This window comes from Primulina huaijiensis, chromosome 11, assembly GCF_012295235.1.
Source record: "Primulina huaijiensis isolate GDHJ02 chromosome 11, ASM1229523v2, whole genome shotgun sequence".
In the NCBI taxonomy this organism is placed as follows: Eukaryota; Viridiplantae; Streptophyta; class Magnoliopsida; order Lamiales; family Gesneriaceae; genus Primulina; species Primulina huaijiensis.
The window spans coordinates 23513010-23532248 of NC_133316.1; the positions used below are offsets into that span (position 1 = coordinate 23513010).

General features: G+C 34.4%; 3 protein-coding genes and 1 long non-coding RNA gene across 5 annotated transcripts; 2 read left to right on the forward strand and 2 right to left on the reverse strand.

Annotated features, from left to right (window-relative positions):
* LOC140987389 (uncharacterized) lies at positions 1 to 1680 on the reverse strand. Its single transcript, XM_073455873.1, has one exon. The coding sequence runs from the start codon at positions 1435 to 1437 to the stop codon at positions 196 to 198; it is 1242 nt and encodes a 413-aa protein (XP_073311974.1). The 5' UTR covers positions 1438 to 1680; the 3' UTR covers positions 1 to 195.
* A 2265-nt stretch (positions 1681 to 3945) lies between these two features.
* On the reverse strand, positions 3946 to 9419 carry LOC140987325 (protein PAT1 homolog). Of its 2 annotated transcripts, none has more exons than XM_073455785.1 (5): positions 9034 to 9419; positions 8281 to 8417; positions 7532 to 7588; positions 7199 to 7256; positions 3946 to 6515 (listed from the first exon to the last, which is right to left on the reverse strand). In XM_073455785.1, exons 1-5 carry the CDS (start codon positions 9113 to 9115, stop codon positions 4444 to 4446), a joined length of 2406 nt encoding a protein of 801 aa, XP_073311886.1. In that variant the 5' UTR covers positions 9116 to 9419; the 3' UTR covers positions 3946 to 4443. The 2 variants fall into 2 exon arrangements, with proteins under 2 accessions (XP_073311886.1, XP_073311885.1); XM_073455784.1 differs by having other exon boundaries at positions 8281 to 8426; positions 9034 to 9418.
* A 4544-nt stretch (positions 9420 to 13963) lies between these two features.
* Positions 13964 to 15792, forward strand: LOC140988613 (uncharacterized). The gene is made up of 2 exons (XR_012177341.1): positions 13964 to 14561; positions 14698 to 15792. It is a non-coding gene; the product is annotated as an uncharacterized lncRNA (long non-coding RNA).
* Positions 15793 to 16641: 849 nt separating this feature from the next.
* Positions 16642 to 17370, forward strand: LOC140989059 (auxin-responsive protein SAUR76). The gene has a single exon (XM_073458236.1). It carries the CDS (start codon positions 16746 to 16748, stop codon positions 17169 to 17171), a length of 426 nt encoding a protein of 141 aa, XP_073314337.1. The 5' UTR covers positions 16642 to 16745; the 3' UTR covers positions 17172 to 17370.
* The last annotated feature ends 1869 nt before the right edge of the window (positions 17371 to 19239 follow it).

Below are 19239 nucleotides of genomic sequence, written 5' to 3' on the forward strand. Positions count from 1 at the left end.
AAAAGAGAAATTTGGAATTGAAGTTAGAATCATCAAAAAAGGATAACAGTTGACATCACAAATCATCATTCCATGAACCCACCCTGGTTATGTACATACAGTAGTCAAGATAATTAATTTCGAAATCGAGAGAGATAAAAAAGAAAAACCCAACTGGCCGAACAATCTTCAATCGAAATGCAGGTTGACTCTCTCTCAAGTTCGATCCGTGCGGTTCTTGTTGTGGTTCTGCTGGGTTTTGTTCGCACCACCATTGCTGCTTTCTCTCTTAGGCTGGGAAGAGAACATTGGGAACCCAAATACACCAGATTTCGACGACCCTCGAAGTGAGCAAACGGGAACGTTGAGAACCGGAGTGACGCGTACGTTGGCTGAATATGATCTCTCCATTCCCCGGTGCTTGTAGCGGGACCCACCGTTGAAAGAACTTGGACTGCTCGAACTTCTCTCCAAGCTATGGAAAACGATTTTCCCATACGAGTTCATTCTAGGACTATCCGCTGCAACGCCACTAACAGGAACTGTGGGTTCCGGCGCTCGGCGTGTCACATTGCGGCTGACACGAGTCGACGTGGGATTCTCCGATGACAAGCCCTTTGGCTTAACAGCTCGAACTCGAGAAACGTTTCTGGTAGGTTGATTAGTGCTGCGTATTACTCTAGGTTTGTCGGAATCAAGCGAAAGTCGTGGAAGGTCGTCGTGCTCATGTCCTGACGAGGAAGAGGAGAGCGATATTCGAGAGGAAATGGACACTGACGACTCGTTATCCATTTCCTTCAGCAATGGGATGTTCAAAGAAGAATCAACCGACGCATTGGTAGATGGTTTCGTGCTGCGGTGAAGAAATTGCTTCAGGCTTCTCGCCGCATTTCGGTTAGTGTTATTAGAGGATAATGAGCCAGCCGTTTTCTGATCCTCCTGCTTCGCCATGCTGCTCTGGTAGAGTTTTCTCAAGCCGAGAAGCTCCTTCCATCGGCTTGAGCATCTCGGCGCCTTAGGAGAAAACAAGAAAGGGTCCGCCGGAGATATTTCATTTCTCAGACGAAACACCGGCGTGTCTGGCAACACGATCTCCGACGGCGCCGGACCTATCGCCATCGTTTGCCTGCTCGCAGAGAGCTGTAATGGAACCAGTTTCCCGTCGGCGAAGAGCTCGTCAGCTGGAAGCATTATCACCGGATCTTCGAGCCGAAACTCGAAATCCACAAAGTCAACTCCGGAGACGTCAGGATCTGAATCGTCTTGCTTCTCCGAATCGGCACTGTCCGTCCCTTCTAGATGCTTCTCAGAAATCACCTCGTCAGCTATATCCCGGCTAAATGGGATTCTCGGGCTCAGCCACGCGTACGACGGGAACTTCGCCGGAGAGCAGTCCAGAAAATTATCAGGCGACATCCCAACACTGTTCACGCAAGCTGACGCCATTCCAGCGATCATGCAACCGATCTCACTACAATAAATATATCCCCTCGATCGAGAAGGATTTTCAAATCTCAGAAACAAAAAAATCCAAAGAGAGAAACAACGTTGAATCAACTAAACCATTTTAACGGAAAATGTCAAACATCACCAAAGATTGTGAAAGAGAAAGCGAAGAAGAAATGGATTGTTGTGTTGCTAGGGTTGTGAATAGCGTTGTTTGTTGTAGATGAGTTAGTGAATCGCGTAGTATGTGGTGTAGGGTAGTAGCGTGTGCCCCAGTAGGGTACTTATAAACAGTAGAATTCGTACGGTGGGCCTTTTGTTCCCATCCAATAATAGATTGACACGTTTTCGCGTGGTCAAAGTTTCCTTGACGTGGCTTGAAATAGGAAGGTGAGAGGTGGTGTCAGAGTGGCTCTTGGAAGCATGTGATTTAATGAGGGGATGTGAAAGGGAAATAGTGATAAGTTTTGGGGATAAACTGAAAATAACAAGGAGTGGATGGTTTGGGGGGGGGGGGGGCTCCATGATGGGGCAGACTTGTGCAACTCAGAACTGTCCACTATAGACTTGTATGGACCGACAAATATATTTAACTCAAAACTTATAAATACAAATGGAATTGGGTTTTATGTTGAAAACTAAATTTAATGTCATTAGACCAAGAAGCTGTGTTAGCTTCATATGGGCTCTCTTGCTTTGGGCTGTATCCACCAGCCCAACCCATACTAAACTTAAATCACCAAAATATCCCCGTATTTAGAAGGAAGGGTGTCCTTACCTAGATCAGGGCTTTTTTACTCTCTGCACAACTCTTCTTGTGAGATATTATTAGTTAATATGAGGGCCAAGGTAAACTCCTATTTCAATTTTTTTTCATTATTTTTTATTTGTCACAAGAATTCTTATCCTCTTCTGTTCTTTTTAATTTCCAATTTTAAAATTTAGTTACGAATTATAACATTGATTTATTTTTAAAGATTTGAATTTTTAATACTTTTGGTTAGTTGTAAAGCACAAAAAATATGATGAAATTCTTGTCCGTACTCCGTAGTGTATGCATTCTTCTTCTTTTTTCCCCAGCAGCCATGGCAACTCCTCCTACCATTCGCAACACGGATGAACCTCAAAATTCTCTCATCAGCATAATGTCACTGGAAATTACGATTCGAAACATTATTCGTTGGCTACAATCTACTTGGATATGTCGATGGTTCAAAGCTCTGCCCTCAACCCATGATCACCTAGAATAACGTTAAGTACTTCCAATGCAGCTCACACTCTTTGGATTCGACCAGACCAACTTATTCTCAATGCAATAATTGACTCTACATATAGTTGAAGTTGGCTTAGCTTTACTTTCTCACGCATCCCTTCCTCCATCTTATCCATGGCTTAGACCTTATACATTCCACAAGCTCGATACCAGTTCTAAACGGCGTGTCTTCATTGGCTATTCACTAACCCATAGTGCATATTATTGTCTAGATCCTTCAACAACAGAAATTTTTTTATCACGTCATGTTAAATTTGTTGAAACAGTCTTTCCTTTCACTTCTCTCCAATACATCCCCTCGCCCTGAACCAACCACAATAACCACTTAGCTTGGAACCCAACAGGAAACCTCCAGTGAAGTTCAACTAAACAACTTTCTCGGGCACGCTTCCTTCAACTTAAATTCAAGATTGGACCTTCTTCTTATCCATGATCAATAAAATAAGTATGTGGAAATTTTCCAATTCTGTCAGTTTGTTGGTAAACACTGTTGCGAAATCCGGTCATGTTGCTGTAATTTTGTCGAAATCATGGGTTTAACGTCGTTGGATTAGTGGACTTGGATTATTGTTTCTTATCGTGTAATGTGTCGATATGGCTCTCGTCCATCTAATTTTTGTGGTTGTCGTTTCCTATTTTATTCCTATTAATGGATCTAGTTTCTACGATATCGGCTTAGCTTTTATGATTTCGTCTACTTTTTACCATGTGTTCCAAAATATTTGTGGTTGATTTAACCCTGCGTCGGATGAAATCTCGTCTACATAAATTTTCGTTATTTGACAAATAAATCTTTACATTATTAAAATTATGTAGCACGCGATAAAATTTTTTTTTTCATTCTCTCGAGTCTGATTAGCGCACTGAGTCTTGCATGGACGAGGCCTTGAATTTGTTGGGTGTACTAGTATGTTTTAGGCGTTAAAAGATTGACTGCTTCATGGCGAGCGAAGGAGATGCGGTATCTGATTGTTTTAATTTGGCCGTGATCCGGATCTCTAGGCTAACTTTGAAGATAAAAATCGGACGTTCCATTGATATTGCGTTCTTAAACTCACCCCTGTACTACAAAGCCTTCAAAACATGGAATACGTTAGGTAATACCTTCAGCTCCTATGACAGGGTTTTCCAATTGAAATACATGTAATAACCGACAAACTTGTATACTAGAAAACATTTGGGAACTAATTAGCTAAGAGTTTGGGATTCCAATCAAATTTATCACTACTTGCGTAGACAAGGCTAACTCAGTGCAACATGAATGAAATTCATAGCTTAACACAAGAAATCGTTACTCTGAACTCTTCTACAAAGAAAGTTGTAATCCGAATTACAAACAAAAGACAACGGAATTGAGGTAAACAAAACTGATCGAAACTCATCAGTTGAGGTCCTTCCCACACCTTTCAAACATATTTAAGATTGAAATCTTGGACTGTTTCACTGTCCAACTGTACATATCTAAAGTCTATTTTCCCCATTGCTATTCAGGCATTGCACAACAGAGCATCAAAATAAGCTCCCATGTCCAAAGAAAGTCAAGTCATGTAAAATACAGACGACCAACTTACAATCTCTTCCACCATAAGCCGAGGCCAAGAAGATGAAACTCTTATTTTTTAAACGCAAATGAAATATAAGGTAACCACAGGTCCATTTACTGCTCGAGGTAAGGCTTACCATATTCAAGAATCTGAAAACCACGAAACAGTTCCACTCAATCATGCATTTACAAGTTCACTTGCTCAAACCTGACTGCTAGAGCCCAAAACAGGCATAGATCGCTGGGCAAATTCTAACAGGAGTTTTCTCTGCTGCTCATTTGTGTGAGGAAGACTTGCTCGCAAGAGTTCAACAGGCATTTCTCTGCTAATTGCTTTGGCTACATCAGACCCAACATCAGGTGTGTCTGGCGAGCCCTGGATGACAGATTGAACAACAGAGTCATATTTATTAAAGCAGTATTTAGTAAGAAGACTAAAGAAGGCATCAAATGAGGCCTGCCAAAAAGACCGGTTCGGCATGCTGCAGTTTCCAGCAGCTTGAGGGTCAGTTAGAAGCTCAGTTGCCCTATCAAGGACAGATTTCAGAACAACTGTTGCTCCATCTCCAGTAGGACTCCCAATGGGGCGAAGAGGAGTGTGTTCCACCGAACATACCACTGATGCAAGACAGGCAGCAAGAGATTTAAGTTCCATACCACGAACACACGATGATACAGCTATTGCAAGGTTTGCAGTTGATGACATTGCCTCAGGATCAGTAGGAACATTACCAAACAAGAATCTTAAATGGCGGAAGATGGCCATGCAGACAACTCGAGTCAGTTCGCCTGGCAAAAGAAGTTGAAGATACCTCAACAAGAGCTTCCTACCCTTAGGAAGAGAGACTAACCTTAAGAACACAAAGTCATCTTTGGGAGCTAAATCTACAGTGTGGCCATTTTTCCCTAGAGGGTCAACAAGCTGAAGTGATGATGCTAAACCTTCCAGTGGAACATGTCTCCTCTGCCTCAACAGGACCCCACCATCATGCAGTTGATTAAACTGTAAAAATCTGTCAATATCGTCAACATCAAGTAAAAGGCAGATGCCATCCTCAATAGTCACCCTGGCAGCAAGCATAGGTTCCTGTTCCAAGGGCTTCTCAGTGAATTTTGAATCAGCCCCAACAGTGTTAGAAGAATTTGAGGAGTCAACTTCAAGAAGCGGTCGAGGTCTGCGTATTGAAGAGAAGGAAACTCGTCCAAGAGCATCAACCTGGAGAAAAGGATGTGGCTCGGCAATAGAACGAGCTCTGGTAGGACCATCACTCAAATTAGTTGGACAGAAATGAAGTCTAAATTTGGCATCCGCAGATTTTCTTGCTAGGCAAGCTTGATGATAATAATCATCAACATACGGTTCATTGCTATGAGTAGCAGCAAGCTGCAACCTAAGAACATTTTCAATTTCATCTGTAGACATATACTTAGCCTTGAACCTTGGCCACCCACTCTCAACTTTCTGGCCACTTGTGTCATAACACTGAGGAGGATAGCGCATTCCCTGTCTACTTCTCATCATTGACATAGCTCTTTGATCTCTCAAATCAGGGGACCCAAGCATTTCAAAGTTGTTCATCATCGGTGGTGACACAGATAAGTGAGGATTAAATAGTTGAGGTTGCAACCCAGATAATTGGGTAAAGGCAGGCTGAAATGGATGGTGCATTCTAGTTTGCAAAGAACGTTGATGAGACATTATCTGCGGAGGCACTAAACCATTTTGATTTGATAATGGCTGGGGTAAAATATTATTTGGGAGACCAGACCGATCACCAGGAAATGGACTATTCTGGTTCATCCATTGATTTTGGAGTCGACCATGAGGCATCTGAGGCATATTTCCACCAAATTGTGACCCATGAGTCAAGGTATTTAATGGGAGCTGTGGATTAGGAAAGGGTAAAATATTGGAGGAAGTTAATGGTATTTGCAGGCCACCAGGTTGATGCATGATATTAGTGTGGCTAGACTGGCCATTTGGTGAATTTTGCTGTAATCTGCCAGGTGGTGGATACGAAGTGAATGTTGATTTTGGAATCAGAATTGGCTCACTAGAAAAGTGATTATGTTGGTTCTGTTGTTGATGTGGATGCTGCTGCTGTTGTTCGGGATGTGAAGATGTCCTGAGCAAGGAATTGGATTCCATGAACCGTGCAGAAGAATATGTTTGTGAGGACCAGTTTTTAGTACCATGGCCAGTTTCAGTATCAAGGGCTTGTCGATCAAACCAAGAGAAATCTCCCTCCTGCGCCCACTCAGTAGCAGATGAGCCTACGGCAAAATTGCATTAGCGCAAGAGAATATCGCAACATATTAACAAAAGTGTTTCAATGACAAAACCTGTCGTTTATCAGGTATTTGTAGTTTAACTTAATGTCCCGTCGCCATCTTTTATTAAACATGTTACAGACAGGGAAAGGTGTGAAAACTATAAATCATGACAAATATAACTGGAATCGTTCGCACACAAATACGCCCGCATCTCTAGATCGATTCCGAGTAAAACGGTTACTCGCTAAAGAAAACAAAAGCTCAGCACAAAACAAAATCAACTCTTACAAATTAAATAACTGAAGCACAAAAGACAACTGGAAAAAAACAAAAACAAAAGATGCGCAAAGGTAGAGGTGTTGACTAAGTCATGTAAAGTTATGTAAAAATAAAAAAAGCAACGGACTGCTCTAAACCTCAAACAGTAAGAATCTCACATAATTTTAAATGTTTACGTTCATTGCCACTCATAACAACTACAACTACACAATTTTTTAGCAATTAAGACTATCACGATTATCCAGAGTTTGATGATAAGAGTCAAAATACGTGAAGCCATTTTAACAAACTTAAAGAAAAAAAATTTAGTCAACCCCTTGCAACTATTATACGATATTGTGGCAGCTAAATGCCAAGTAAATACAAGATCTCAAACAGCAAGAATAACTTTCGATTAAACTTACTTTCTCTAGATCCCCAGTCTCCACCAACTCCAGCCGGCCCACTGACAGTTTTGTTCAACTGCGCATAAAAAAGTAAAATATATTAAAAGTTTCACAAGTAGTCAACTACTATCATTTAAGCAAGGTAGAAAGTTGCCAAAAAAGAATTTGATCGGCAACTTTTACTGGTTTTCATGCGCTACCAGTCCGCTGGCCTCAAAAGGCTAAAAGAGAGAGCACGAAGAGTACAATGGAGAAAAATTCAAGAATAGTTATTCATAAATAAAAAAAACACTAATAATAGAAAATGAAACTCTCCAAAAAGAGCAGATATTCAAAACATAAAAGCCCCACCTTCGAAAATGTGACTGAAAGATCATCAATGTCAGATAGTGATCCAAACGCATCACCCTGCAGAAACAAAGAGTCAACAATTTGAAACTGCCTAAACAATTCACTAACTATAAAATGCATACATACGTGTGTGAAATCTATGTCCGCGAAAATTAACTACAAAAAAAGAATTAACAACTCTCCGCTGTGTATGTACATGCATAGTGCATACAAGTGTAAACAAAAATTGAAGCAATCAAGAATGTTAGCTTTTATGCGACGAGTTAGATCCAGGACTGATGTGCATATGACTCCTAAAGCATGCAATTTGCAATGATCTCTGGATCACATCACTAACCACTATACATGATGATAAAGCTTCAGATAGCAAACCACACGGAAACATTAAATTTCTATTCCCTAACAGTAAATTGCATCTCGATTATCAGGGTGAAAATTGTTAACCATTTATGTTATATAGATATGGATAAACTATAAACAGTAAAAACATAAATAGAAAGAGAAGAAACTCATAAATGACCAGTATCGCATGGAATGGCTAACAAATGAAATTAATAATCTCCAGGATCAAATTATGGAGATAAAGTGAGACCTATGATAACCACAGAACTAACGAACATCAGATAACCAGGAGGAGAGTGATAAGCAACTCCTAGCACAGCACAATTAACAATCTGAATAAAGATTTTCTTTTAATCCAAGTTTTAAATGGAATTATTTAACACCACATAAATTACTGATTTAGCCACCTCTTCTCTCTCGAGCTGGAGCCCCTCTTCATTGAATCCAACTGCACCGAGATCTCCCTCATCATCTTCCAATCCCCCGAGCTCAACTTCCTCCACCGCGTTGTTACCAAAGAATGCATACTGTGTAGCGTCAAATACTGCAGGCCCTGTTCCATCAAAGTAGAAATTATCATGGACAGCATTACGCTGTATCTAGCTGTAAATTATAGTTATAGGGTCCTACAAAGAAAAAGGCTCGTAATTAGACATAAATAAAGATACGCCCGCGACGTGTCCGCGACAAAACAAGGTCATATGTTTCTCAAAGTGCCGCAACAAATGTCAACAACCAGATTGATCTAGCTCTAAAATCAATCACAAAAGCTACACACAAAGTAAAACTCTAATATTATACATCCACAAAATATTCGTTACAACAGAATGACTTCTCCAAACCATGTCAAAAGGCAGTAAAAACTTTGCCAGGAAAACAAACATAACCCATGATTTACCGACAAAACTCAGGTGATACACGAACTATGAAATAACAAAAGCATAGCAGAATCTCGAGTAATCGATTTCACTTATACAAACCCCATAAATCAACCTTTAAACAATCGAAACACCTTCTAGAACTCCAGTGGTTGAAGATAAGTTCAAAGAAAGAGAAAAACCTAAGTCAATAAGCTGAGAACCGACAAGGAAACAAATCCGTAGGAAGTAAAATTCGAGCCTCGAAACAACAAAAACCAACATAAACATGAGGAAGGAAACCTGTTGGATTTGCAGTAAATGGTTCGAGATCCTGAAGATTGGAGGACTCTTGAATACTGCCCCCATCTCCGTATTCATCCATTTCAAAATTTTCTGCGCTAACAAAGAAAAGATACTAAAAATATTTACTTCAAAAGTACCCAGAAAACAATAATATAGTTCCTCCCAAAAAAAAAAAAACTACAAAATCCGAGATTTCTTTAATCTCGATAACAAGGAAATGGTGACTAAGGATTAAACCCTGGAAGCCAGATTAAAGAAGCCAAACTGTCAGAGGAGGATCCAACAGGCGGGGAACGCGTGAAAATTTCTTGACCTAAGGGTTTTTTCCTTCTCTTTTTTTTGTACAAAAATCATCTGAACACAAAAAAAATAAATATATAAATAGATATAGATAGTGGCTTCTGGGCCTTAGTTTCTAGGGAGGGATAGCGATTTCCCTCAAAATCCCAAATATAAATAAAGAAGCAAATTAAATAATAACAATTATTATTATTTATCATATTGTTATTTTATATATATTATTAATCATTTTGTTGATTTATTAGATTGAAAGATTATTCATCAATCATCACTGCTTTTGCAAATCCTTGAATTGTATTTTATTGCTCGAGATGAATTTGTTATTAATTGATTTCTAATAATTTGAATTAATGGAGACTAGATATAGTCTCGTTGTAAATACCATGACGACTCGACTTGACTCGACTTCTCACCCCAAAACCAAACCCTAAGAGTTCAAAAGAAATAAAATAATAATAATAATAATAATAATAATAATAATAATTTGAATTAATGGATATGAAGGTATGAGAATAATAAATAGAGTAAGGTAACATTACCGTAGCACGAGAAATACATAGCAAAGGACATGTGTTGGTTTTTTATTTGACGTTCTTTGAATATTTTATTCCCAATTATTATTTTTATTTGGATTTCTTTATTTTCTCAAATAATATATTGATGTCATTTTTTACATTACAACATAAGTTTGATTTATTTTTGGAATAAGATCGAATACATATTCAAGTTTAGAAACAAAGGACTTGCATCCGCCAACAATAAGCTACTGGAATTAATAAAAACATCTACAAGAGTAACTGAACTAAGTTTTCGAATAGAGTCGGAGATGGACACGTTAAAAATATTTATATGAAATTTCTATTAAAATACATATTTTAAAGTTCTATTAAGATACATAACAATAATAACAACAATTTACAAACACTCTTTTAAACAAATTTAAAAACATAATATTATATAAAAGTTTTTATATTTTATTTAGTATGATAGAGAATAGTAAACATAAATTCTATAAAAGTAACGCACAACTTAAAATCATAATCGAAATTAAATAGAATGATATAATCAATTAAGATACATAAATGTAGTTTATAATATCAAAAAACATAAAATTTAAATTTGAATTTTGAAAATAAATTGAAAACAATTCACATTTATTATGTATTTATTTCCTATTTGTTTCAAATATTAATGTGATATGTGAATACATTAATAATGATTTTTTTTATAACATATTGTTTTTGACGAAAAACTTTCCAGATATGGAAAAAACATTGTTTATATATGTGTGTGTTTTGTGTGAACCATATAAAATAAAATAAATATAAATAATACCCTTAAGTAAAAAAAATATATGGAAAAAATAATAATAATATTTGATAATGAAAAATACATTTTAAACTGAAATTTATGTTGTTTTCATATGCTGGTAGACTGTATCAATGAGCGAATAAGAGTTTAAGCGTTAAATGTATTTTTTAATTATTTAAAATTAGTTTATGTTTTCAATTGAGTTCAGTTTCAATTTGAATAAATAACATAAAAAAACACGTAATTCATATATTACATTTAAATTGCTATAAAAATGAATTAAATTCAAATTTAAACTAATAAAGGAATTGATATAATCAATTCAAATAATAATTGAAGTTTATATTTTCAAATTTCTTCAATTTACATTTGAAATTTTTTTTAAAAGAAAATATATATTTTTTTATTACAAAAAATCAATAAAAATTGTATAAAATTAATTGTTTTCAATCATTTATTGCAATTCACCTATTTCGATATTAACGATAAATCTTTGTTTTTTAGAATTATCATTTTTAAAATTAATTTTTTCAATCAAATTATATTCAGCACAACCTCGTTAGTTGAACCGTGTGATGGAACCAAGATATTAAATCATGTGATAGAACCGATGTCAAATCTTTGAATGCTATTTATTTTTTGAAGATATTTAGATTTAAATTTGAAATCAAAAGTGAAATTTATGTTTTCAAGAAATTCAATTTTAAACCTGAAATTTGAAAAAGAATTTGATATGTTTTAAGACAATTTTATCAATTTTCATACTTTAATTAATTACATATTAATGATCAATTATAAAATATTTCGAATTGTGTTATCCCATAGGCATAAGAACTTCGAAAAAAAACTTTGAAAATACAACCCATTTTATTGTTATTGAAAATTGTAATATTATTAAATATATTAGGAAATAAGTTTTCTATTTTTTATTTCCTAATTTAGTAAAAATATTGGCGGAAACTTACTAAATATAACAGACAACTCTCTTATATATATATATAGATATGAAATATAAAATAAAATAAATAAATAAAACATTTTGTATCATTATATTATGTAATAATATGATATTATTTTATTGATTGGGAATAGAAAAATGAAAATAATACATTTGTATTGAAAAATACGATTATGTAATTGCATGCATGTACATATAGTATCCAATCCTCATCTCAAAGGAATAGCATCACTATTCAAAATAAAGAAGAAATTACTGTCTGCTCAAGTACTTAATACCGAATCTAGAGCTAGGTTTGATTTAGGAGCCATCGCTAATTAACATCACTTTCAACCTTATACACGTATATTTATCGAAGTAATTAATCAAGGTTGATTTGAGATATTTATGTTACATAATATATATTAGATACAGACATTTAATCAATGTTGTATTTGTGTAACTTTTAATAACTATGTGGGATAATTATTAGATAAATAATAAATGTTTATTTTGGTTGATTAATTTTGTTATTGAAATTATGTTTAAATTATGAACTACAATTTTGCTATCTGTTATATGATAAATAATCTTATTTTAAATCTGTATTTATAAAATTGAGATTGTGATTTTTTTTAGTGAAAAATGTAAATTATTATTAATGAACATGTAAGTTATTTTAATTCCACCAAAATTATTGAGTAAAAATATTATTTATTTTTTTTAAAAAAAATATTTAATAAATTGAGTAAAAATTATATGATGAACAAGGATAAAATTAAATGAAATGTATAGATATTATCTTAAATTATGGAATTTTTTATAATTTTTTAAAATGAGTTTTTTATATATTATTTTTTGGGAGTAAAAAATATTAGTGTAAATGACACAAATTTTATTTGTGATAAATTATCGAGTTTACTGATCTGTCTACTTATACTTTGCTGTAGTGGTTAATTTTTGTTTTCATGGATTCACTTTCAATTTTTTTTTATTTCCTCTCTTTTTCCTTTTTTTGTAATATAGGGTGATTGGCAAATATAACACATATACTGAAAATTAAGTTCGATATCCTACATTGAAGTGCCTTTAAAGTATCATAATTAGAAAGGCACAAATGCAGTGCTATACTTTAGTAGATTGCTTGCTATCTGTGCAGTTGATTCTATTGTTTTGAATCATGCTGCATGAGTTCGGATTCGAGGACGATGAGTCGATGATAAACATGAAACGGATAATAAATATTTCATTTTAAAAATTATGATATTATATGAGGAGGATATGGCTATTTTCTAAAGTAAATATGCACACACATTGTATATATAATTACATTAAACAAGGTAGAGTTATGATATATAGGCTTAATCCATTGATTTTTATTTTTATTTTTGCGAATAGTGATTTAATTCATTTAATGTCTTATGCTATTTCTTGAATGGGAGAGTTTCTTAGAAAATTGATGAGAGATTTATTAGATATAAGGGTGTAGTTATTCTAAGAGGTATTTTTGGAAATTGAAAAGGTCATACCAAGGGAGACCACTGAGACCCTTTAGCTTAATATAGTTCAAATGCAATATTTAAATATATCGGTTTATAATTTTTTCATCATAGATCTCTTTTAACTTTTAAAAAAAATGTAGATAAGTTAATGATTTTTCAAAAATTAGAAAACAATTGTAATTGTATTAGGTAAAGTCTGAAAAAAAATATTTTTTCCTTTATTATTTTTTGCTAAATTGATATTATCAATTTAAGATTTTGTATTTATAGATTATAAGATCTTGCTTGATTTATTTTTAGAAGAAAAATACGAGAGCCGATCCTATTTTGATGAGAAGCTTTTGTGTGATTGAGTCACTTTGCTGCGTTGCTGATCCATTCGGAGAAGTTTTTATGCGATCGTGTGATCACTTTGCGTAGCTGCTGGAGTTTTTCTGAACATTTACAAGTTCAGTATTAAAGATTTTCGTATGAATAATTTGTGTGATTGATTCACATAATTACCGTGTTTCTGATTGGTGTTGATACACTCAAGAATAACATTGCGTGAAGTGTTGGGTGGAAAGTGGTTTCGTTTGGTTTTAAGCAATATGATTTTTGTTTTATGCGTCTAGTATTTGATTTGAGTTTTTGATGCATTTTAGTTACTTGGAGGTTGTGTTAATTTCACTAGTATTGTTTTTGTGTAAACGATTTACATATTTTTCTAGTGAATTTTTGCCATGAGGCATTGCATAGGTATTTGTACTTGTGCATAAATTAAATATGATATTTATTTATTAAAAGTTTACGTGTGTTAAATAATTAATTTCCGCTGCATGTCGTGTATTGGTGTTGACAGCATCAGAGCACAACACTAACTTCTGATACACACATGGTATCCTTGTTGACGAAAACGAAGTGCCTAACATATATCTACAAGCACGAACAAGCCTAAACATTGCCATGAATCCATGTTGTATTGTGTCGGATGCTTGATGGTTATAGATAGGATACTTCTACAGACTGAAATAATAATACCCATCAAACTAGTGAAACGGGGATACAGTATTCTATACGGTTCACGATCATATTTCAGCCGTATCCTCCCCTGTGGTATCATAATCTTACAGATTGTCATGTCCTGTATCCTTATTGTGTTGTATCTATATCATCGTATCCATAACCGTACAACATAGCATATATTTGTCAAATATCTATCAATTGTTCGTGTCTGAAAGTTTTCGACACGATGTGGCCTGATTTCTGATAATTTAAGAAGTATTAAGGTCACTTGCTAACGTATCAATTATTAGCTCTAATTGTTGCTTAAAATTCCCCCAAATACTTCACAATCTAGGCTTTAGCAAGGCTGCCTCCTTTTAAATTGCAGATGGACAATGCTTTGATCGACGATAGAAGGATTCATGTTGATTTTTGTCAAAGTGTTGCAAAGCTATGGGCCCAGTCTAGGCACAAAGGTCTGATGGGTGGAGGTAAACATGTTCTAGGAAATGTTATTTGTTACTTAGTTACCTTTTTTGAGCCTATAATGTCAAGTTGCCTGAGCATAATGGCATATATCCACGGCAGTTTATTTGAAATATTATTTTTATCTTATACTTATTGCAGGAGGTTGCTACAAGTGTGGTTCTATCAATCACATTGCTAAGGACTGCACAGGGGATTCCATGTCCTAACAAGAACATTTCAAGTATCGAATAAAAGACACCGACTCTCAACACAGTGGAGAGGGTAACAAGAGGTAATATGGCCATGTATTCTTACTAAAGTAAATATCTGGGCCCTTTCATAAATATTTGTCATTTATCTGTTTAAGATATGAAAGGGTACTGTTTGAGGGAGATTCCGATGGAAGTCTTGTACATGGCAAGAGAAGAAAGACATGGTGGGAAACAAGATAGTAAAGGACGTGGTGTTTATCAGCCCAAAGGTCAGGATGACAGGAGGAGAGACCCACATAGCTTGCAGAGGCGGGATGATAGAAGTGAGGAACACAGAGAAGGTTCGGGATACATGAGACACCAAACAAGTCCACGCAGGGGAAGACAGAGAGATGGCCCGGAACAAAAGGACCGAAATAATAAAACTGATGGCTTTTACCACAGGAACAAGACAGATGATGAAAAACATAGAAGAAGACATGATGACGATGATGATAGACAAAAATATAAAATGAAAGACAGAAAGTATGTAAAAAAAGCGTGGGAATGATGCTGGATACAAGCGGGATGAGAGAGTACGAAAAGAGGCGTGAAGATGATATTGGCCATGGAGACAGGAAAAATGGATACGAAGCAAAAAAGAAAAGTTCTGATGAAGGAATTCGAGGGAGTGGCAGGGATAGACATGATACTAGTGACAAAAAGGATGGTCATAAAAGAAGACATGAAGATCGATATTCGGAGAGTAGAAGTTCTAAAGGTGATGTTCGCTGTCGCGACCGTGATCGTGACCGTGACCGTGGTAGATAGCACTGAAGTATAACTTAATTTAAACCATCGTTGTGTATGATTTTTGCATATTCGTTGGTATTTGTGGTCGTACTTTTCAAAATAGTTCTCCTGTTAAACGAATTTTTGTGTGTAATCCCTAACATTTGTTTTAGTTTTTAAGCGAACAGCTTGCTTGGAAGCTAAGCGCTCTTTAAATCATTATTACTTTGGATGTTATGCACTAAATCAATTTGCAATGATGCTTTCTTGATGGCTAATGTCTTTTTTTTAGAGATTCTTATAATTTCTACTTGAATTCAGTTCAAATTCGCTCGATTCATTAGTTTCGGTGATCATATATTTCTTAGCAGAAGATGAATCATGGGTTGCCCACACCCCAAGAATATGAAGCCATTGTTAAAAAATTTGATTTAAAAAATGAAATGTGGTTGGGAGTTAAGCTCCACGACAAAAGTTACACGTGCACACCGATTTGAAGCGAATCAAGTGACCATACCTTTCTGTCTTGTTCTTCGATGTTCAAGTCCACATAAATTTAATCGTTTGTTGGCGGGATTTTCACGTTCAATGGATGCCCCCACGTGTTTTTTTTAATATGTTTGGATTCAGTTGTCCGACGACCATGAACCCATTTCAACAATGGGAAAGTAATTCACCCATGACCATATAATAAAATATATTTGGAGATAAAATCAATGTACAGTAGTGTTTACAAATACTGATTACAAACTTTTTTTTAAATTTTATATAAAAAAACTATATAATAACTTTTTTAAAACATTTAACACTACCTATATTCTATAAAAAGCCAAATACACGTAAAATATTTATTTTCTTTCATTAACCCAAACCATTTTACCCTTAACACTTATTCTTTTATAATAGTATGTGTCCAGTTGATTACGGAAAAAATAATAAGAATTGTTTAGCATAAAGATAGTGATTAATAGTCTTCACGTTTATAACGAAATTTCGGATTCGAGATCCAATTCTAACACTAATGAAGATTCATGAACATAGATAGCCTTTTGTTATTTGTGCAAAGAAGATGGCGTGTTTATATCAAATCAAATATTTCGGTTGGGAGTGGGTTCAAAAACACCGACCCTCCACCCACCCACCCTAAACCAAATCCACCCTCACCCTTCGAGTATATATCAAGCCACATATAAAACGTACGTCCCTCTCCTCACCATAACAAATATGAAGAAACTCAATCACATACTTAGGAAATGCAAGACATTTTCAAGGCAATTGGGTCGGACCCTATCCTACAATAGTTTGAGATCCAAATCCAAATCCAAATCCAATCGGGATCATGGCTTTCAAGAATTGTGGGATACGGGTAATGATCATCAAAGTTCGATAGATTTCGACGAGCCTTGTGAGACTATATTCGTCGGGAGTTCCAGGAAAAGATACACAGTCAGCTCCAAGCACTTGAATCATCCTTTGTTGAACGCTCTCATAGAGAAATCCAATGAAAATTCGGGTTCGGGTCGTGTATCGGATCTCTCAGTGAAATGTGAGGTTGTGCTGTTTGATCATCTCTTGTGGATGCTCGATAACGCTGATCCTACACTCACTTTGGACTCTTTGGAGGAACTGGCCGAGCTTTATGCATGCTAAATTTGGTCAAAAATAACGTACGTAGAAATTAATAATTTTTATATCTATTTTTTCAATGATTTTGTAAAACTTACTGTGCTAGAAATTAAATTCTACAAAGTGTAGAATTCATTACGTGCAGTTATAAATGTGTATTTTAATTTAGCACCAACTTTATAATTTTGTTTCTCCGTTAATTTCTTTTGAACAATATTTTGTTCAGTAATACCAACCAGACTACTTACTGTGATTATTATATCTTGAAATTTTGAGAATATTACAGTATTGCGAAAAACAGAAAATTTAGGATTTTCTGCCTTTACGTTTCGTGCATGTAGGTATGTATCAAATACATGAAATACATTGAATGTTGATGCAAAAAAAAAAAACCTACTATTATATATTTATTACACTATAAAAGGCTATAACCTTTTGTTTTTTTTATGTAAATTAAACAAATAATATGTCTGTATAAAAGTGTAATAACAATAACATGCCTGTAAAATTAAGGATCAATATCATAAAACTTTTTTCAGTAAATTTATATCACATATATAACAACCATATTCTATTAATAAAATATGAATTTTTAAATGATTATATCAGAAATAACGTAAAATCCATGATAAAACCTTTTTAAATTTTAATATAATCTCTAAATTTTTCATATAAATTATCTACTACAAAAAAAAAATTTAATATGCATACATGCATCGCGTGCCAAAATGCAATGATATTTAAAATTAAGGATCAAGGTGTTATCTCTATCCCATTTAGTGTAACCAAATCCTTTGTAATTGGTATTTGGTACCCCTTTTGCCTCACCAATTGAATTTCATAGAATTCTTTTTAAAATTGAAAGTTTATTTTAATCCTAATTTCAAAATTTAAAGATAATTTTGCATACAGTTTGAATATAACATTAGATCCCGAGTCGAAAAGAAAATGTTTATTTCATTTTTGTCAACTTCGGGATTAAAAAGGCCCATACATAACCCAAGAAAGCCCAATTTTCTCATCTAATGAAAGTCCATAATAGATACGATCAGTTCTATCACAAGACAACTNATTATCGATGGATTAAAGTGAAATTTGACAAATTATGGAGGGACTATATAATTATTTGAATTGTTGAAATAAAAATGTGTTGAAATTAAAAAACAAAAGTGTAATATTAATATCATATAAAGGTGAAATTGGAAAAAAAATTGGTATCCTCTTTAACTAGTTATTATCATGTCCTTACACTTAATATAATAGTATAGAAGTATAGATATACACACACACAAAATAAAGAAGATGGAAACTATCATCTAAAGTTCAAGAAGAACTCCTTTTAAATCATTGAAAAATTTCGAAAAATAAGTGGAAGTTCATCTGATGAATCTAGAGTAATTCTTATTTGAGAGATATGGGAACCTTAACCCTATATAGACAACTTTCATGCTATAATTCAGTTATTTCAATTAGCCCAAAAAAAATTACCCTATAGAGGAAAGTGTAATTTTCCTCTACAAAATTCAAGTCCTTTTGCTTGATCAAAATTCTTTATATATGTAATGGGGCCAACATTTATGTTCTTGCATCACTAAAATAGCATCCCTTGTGGAAAGTTAGATGTCTTGTGTCTCATTCAAGCAAGATGTTAAAAGAATTGAGTCCATATTTGTTCAGCAAATGGCTCAACTATGACTTTCATGAACAAGGAGGGTCCTACCTTAACCCTTTCTCCCCATAACCTTATCCTTGCAAAGTACTTTAAGTTGTGAGAGAAATTAATTTTTTTTTTTATCTTTCACTTTGTCCCAATAATCTTATCTTTGAATGGTGCTTTTCAATCAAGAAAAACAAGAGAATTTGTTAAGGTTTTGATCCAAATTGTTTCGGTATCATCACTGTTGATTTGTATGACTAAACTGATTTTGTTTTATCTACTATTACATTAGGATTATGATTATATTTTTACTATATTTTAGGCATATATCTAGTTGTTATCTACAAATAGTAGTATACTTTTTGTAATCTCTTTTATTTAGGACTCTTATAATATATATATAAATAAATATTGGTTGCTTAATAAAATTATTCT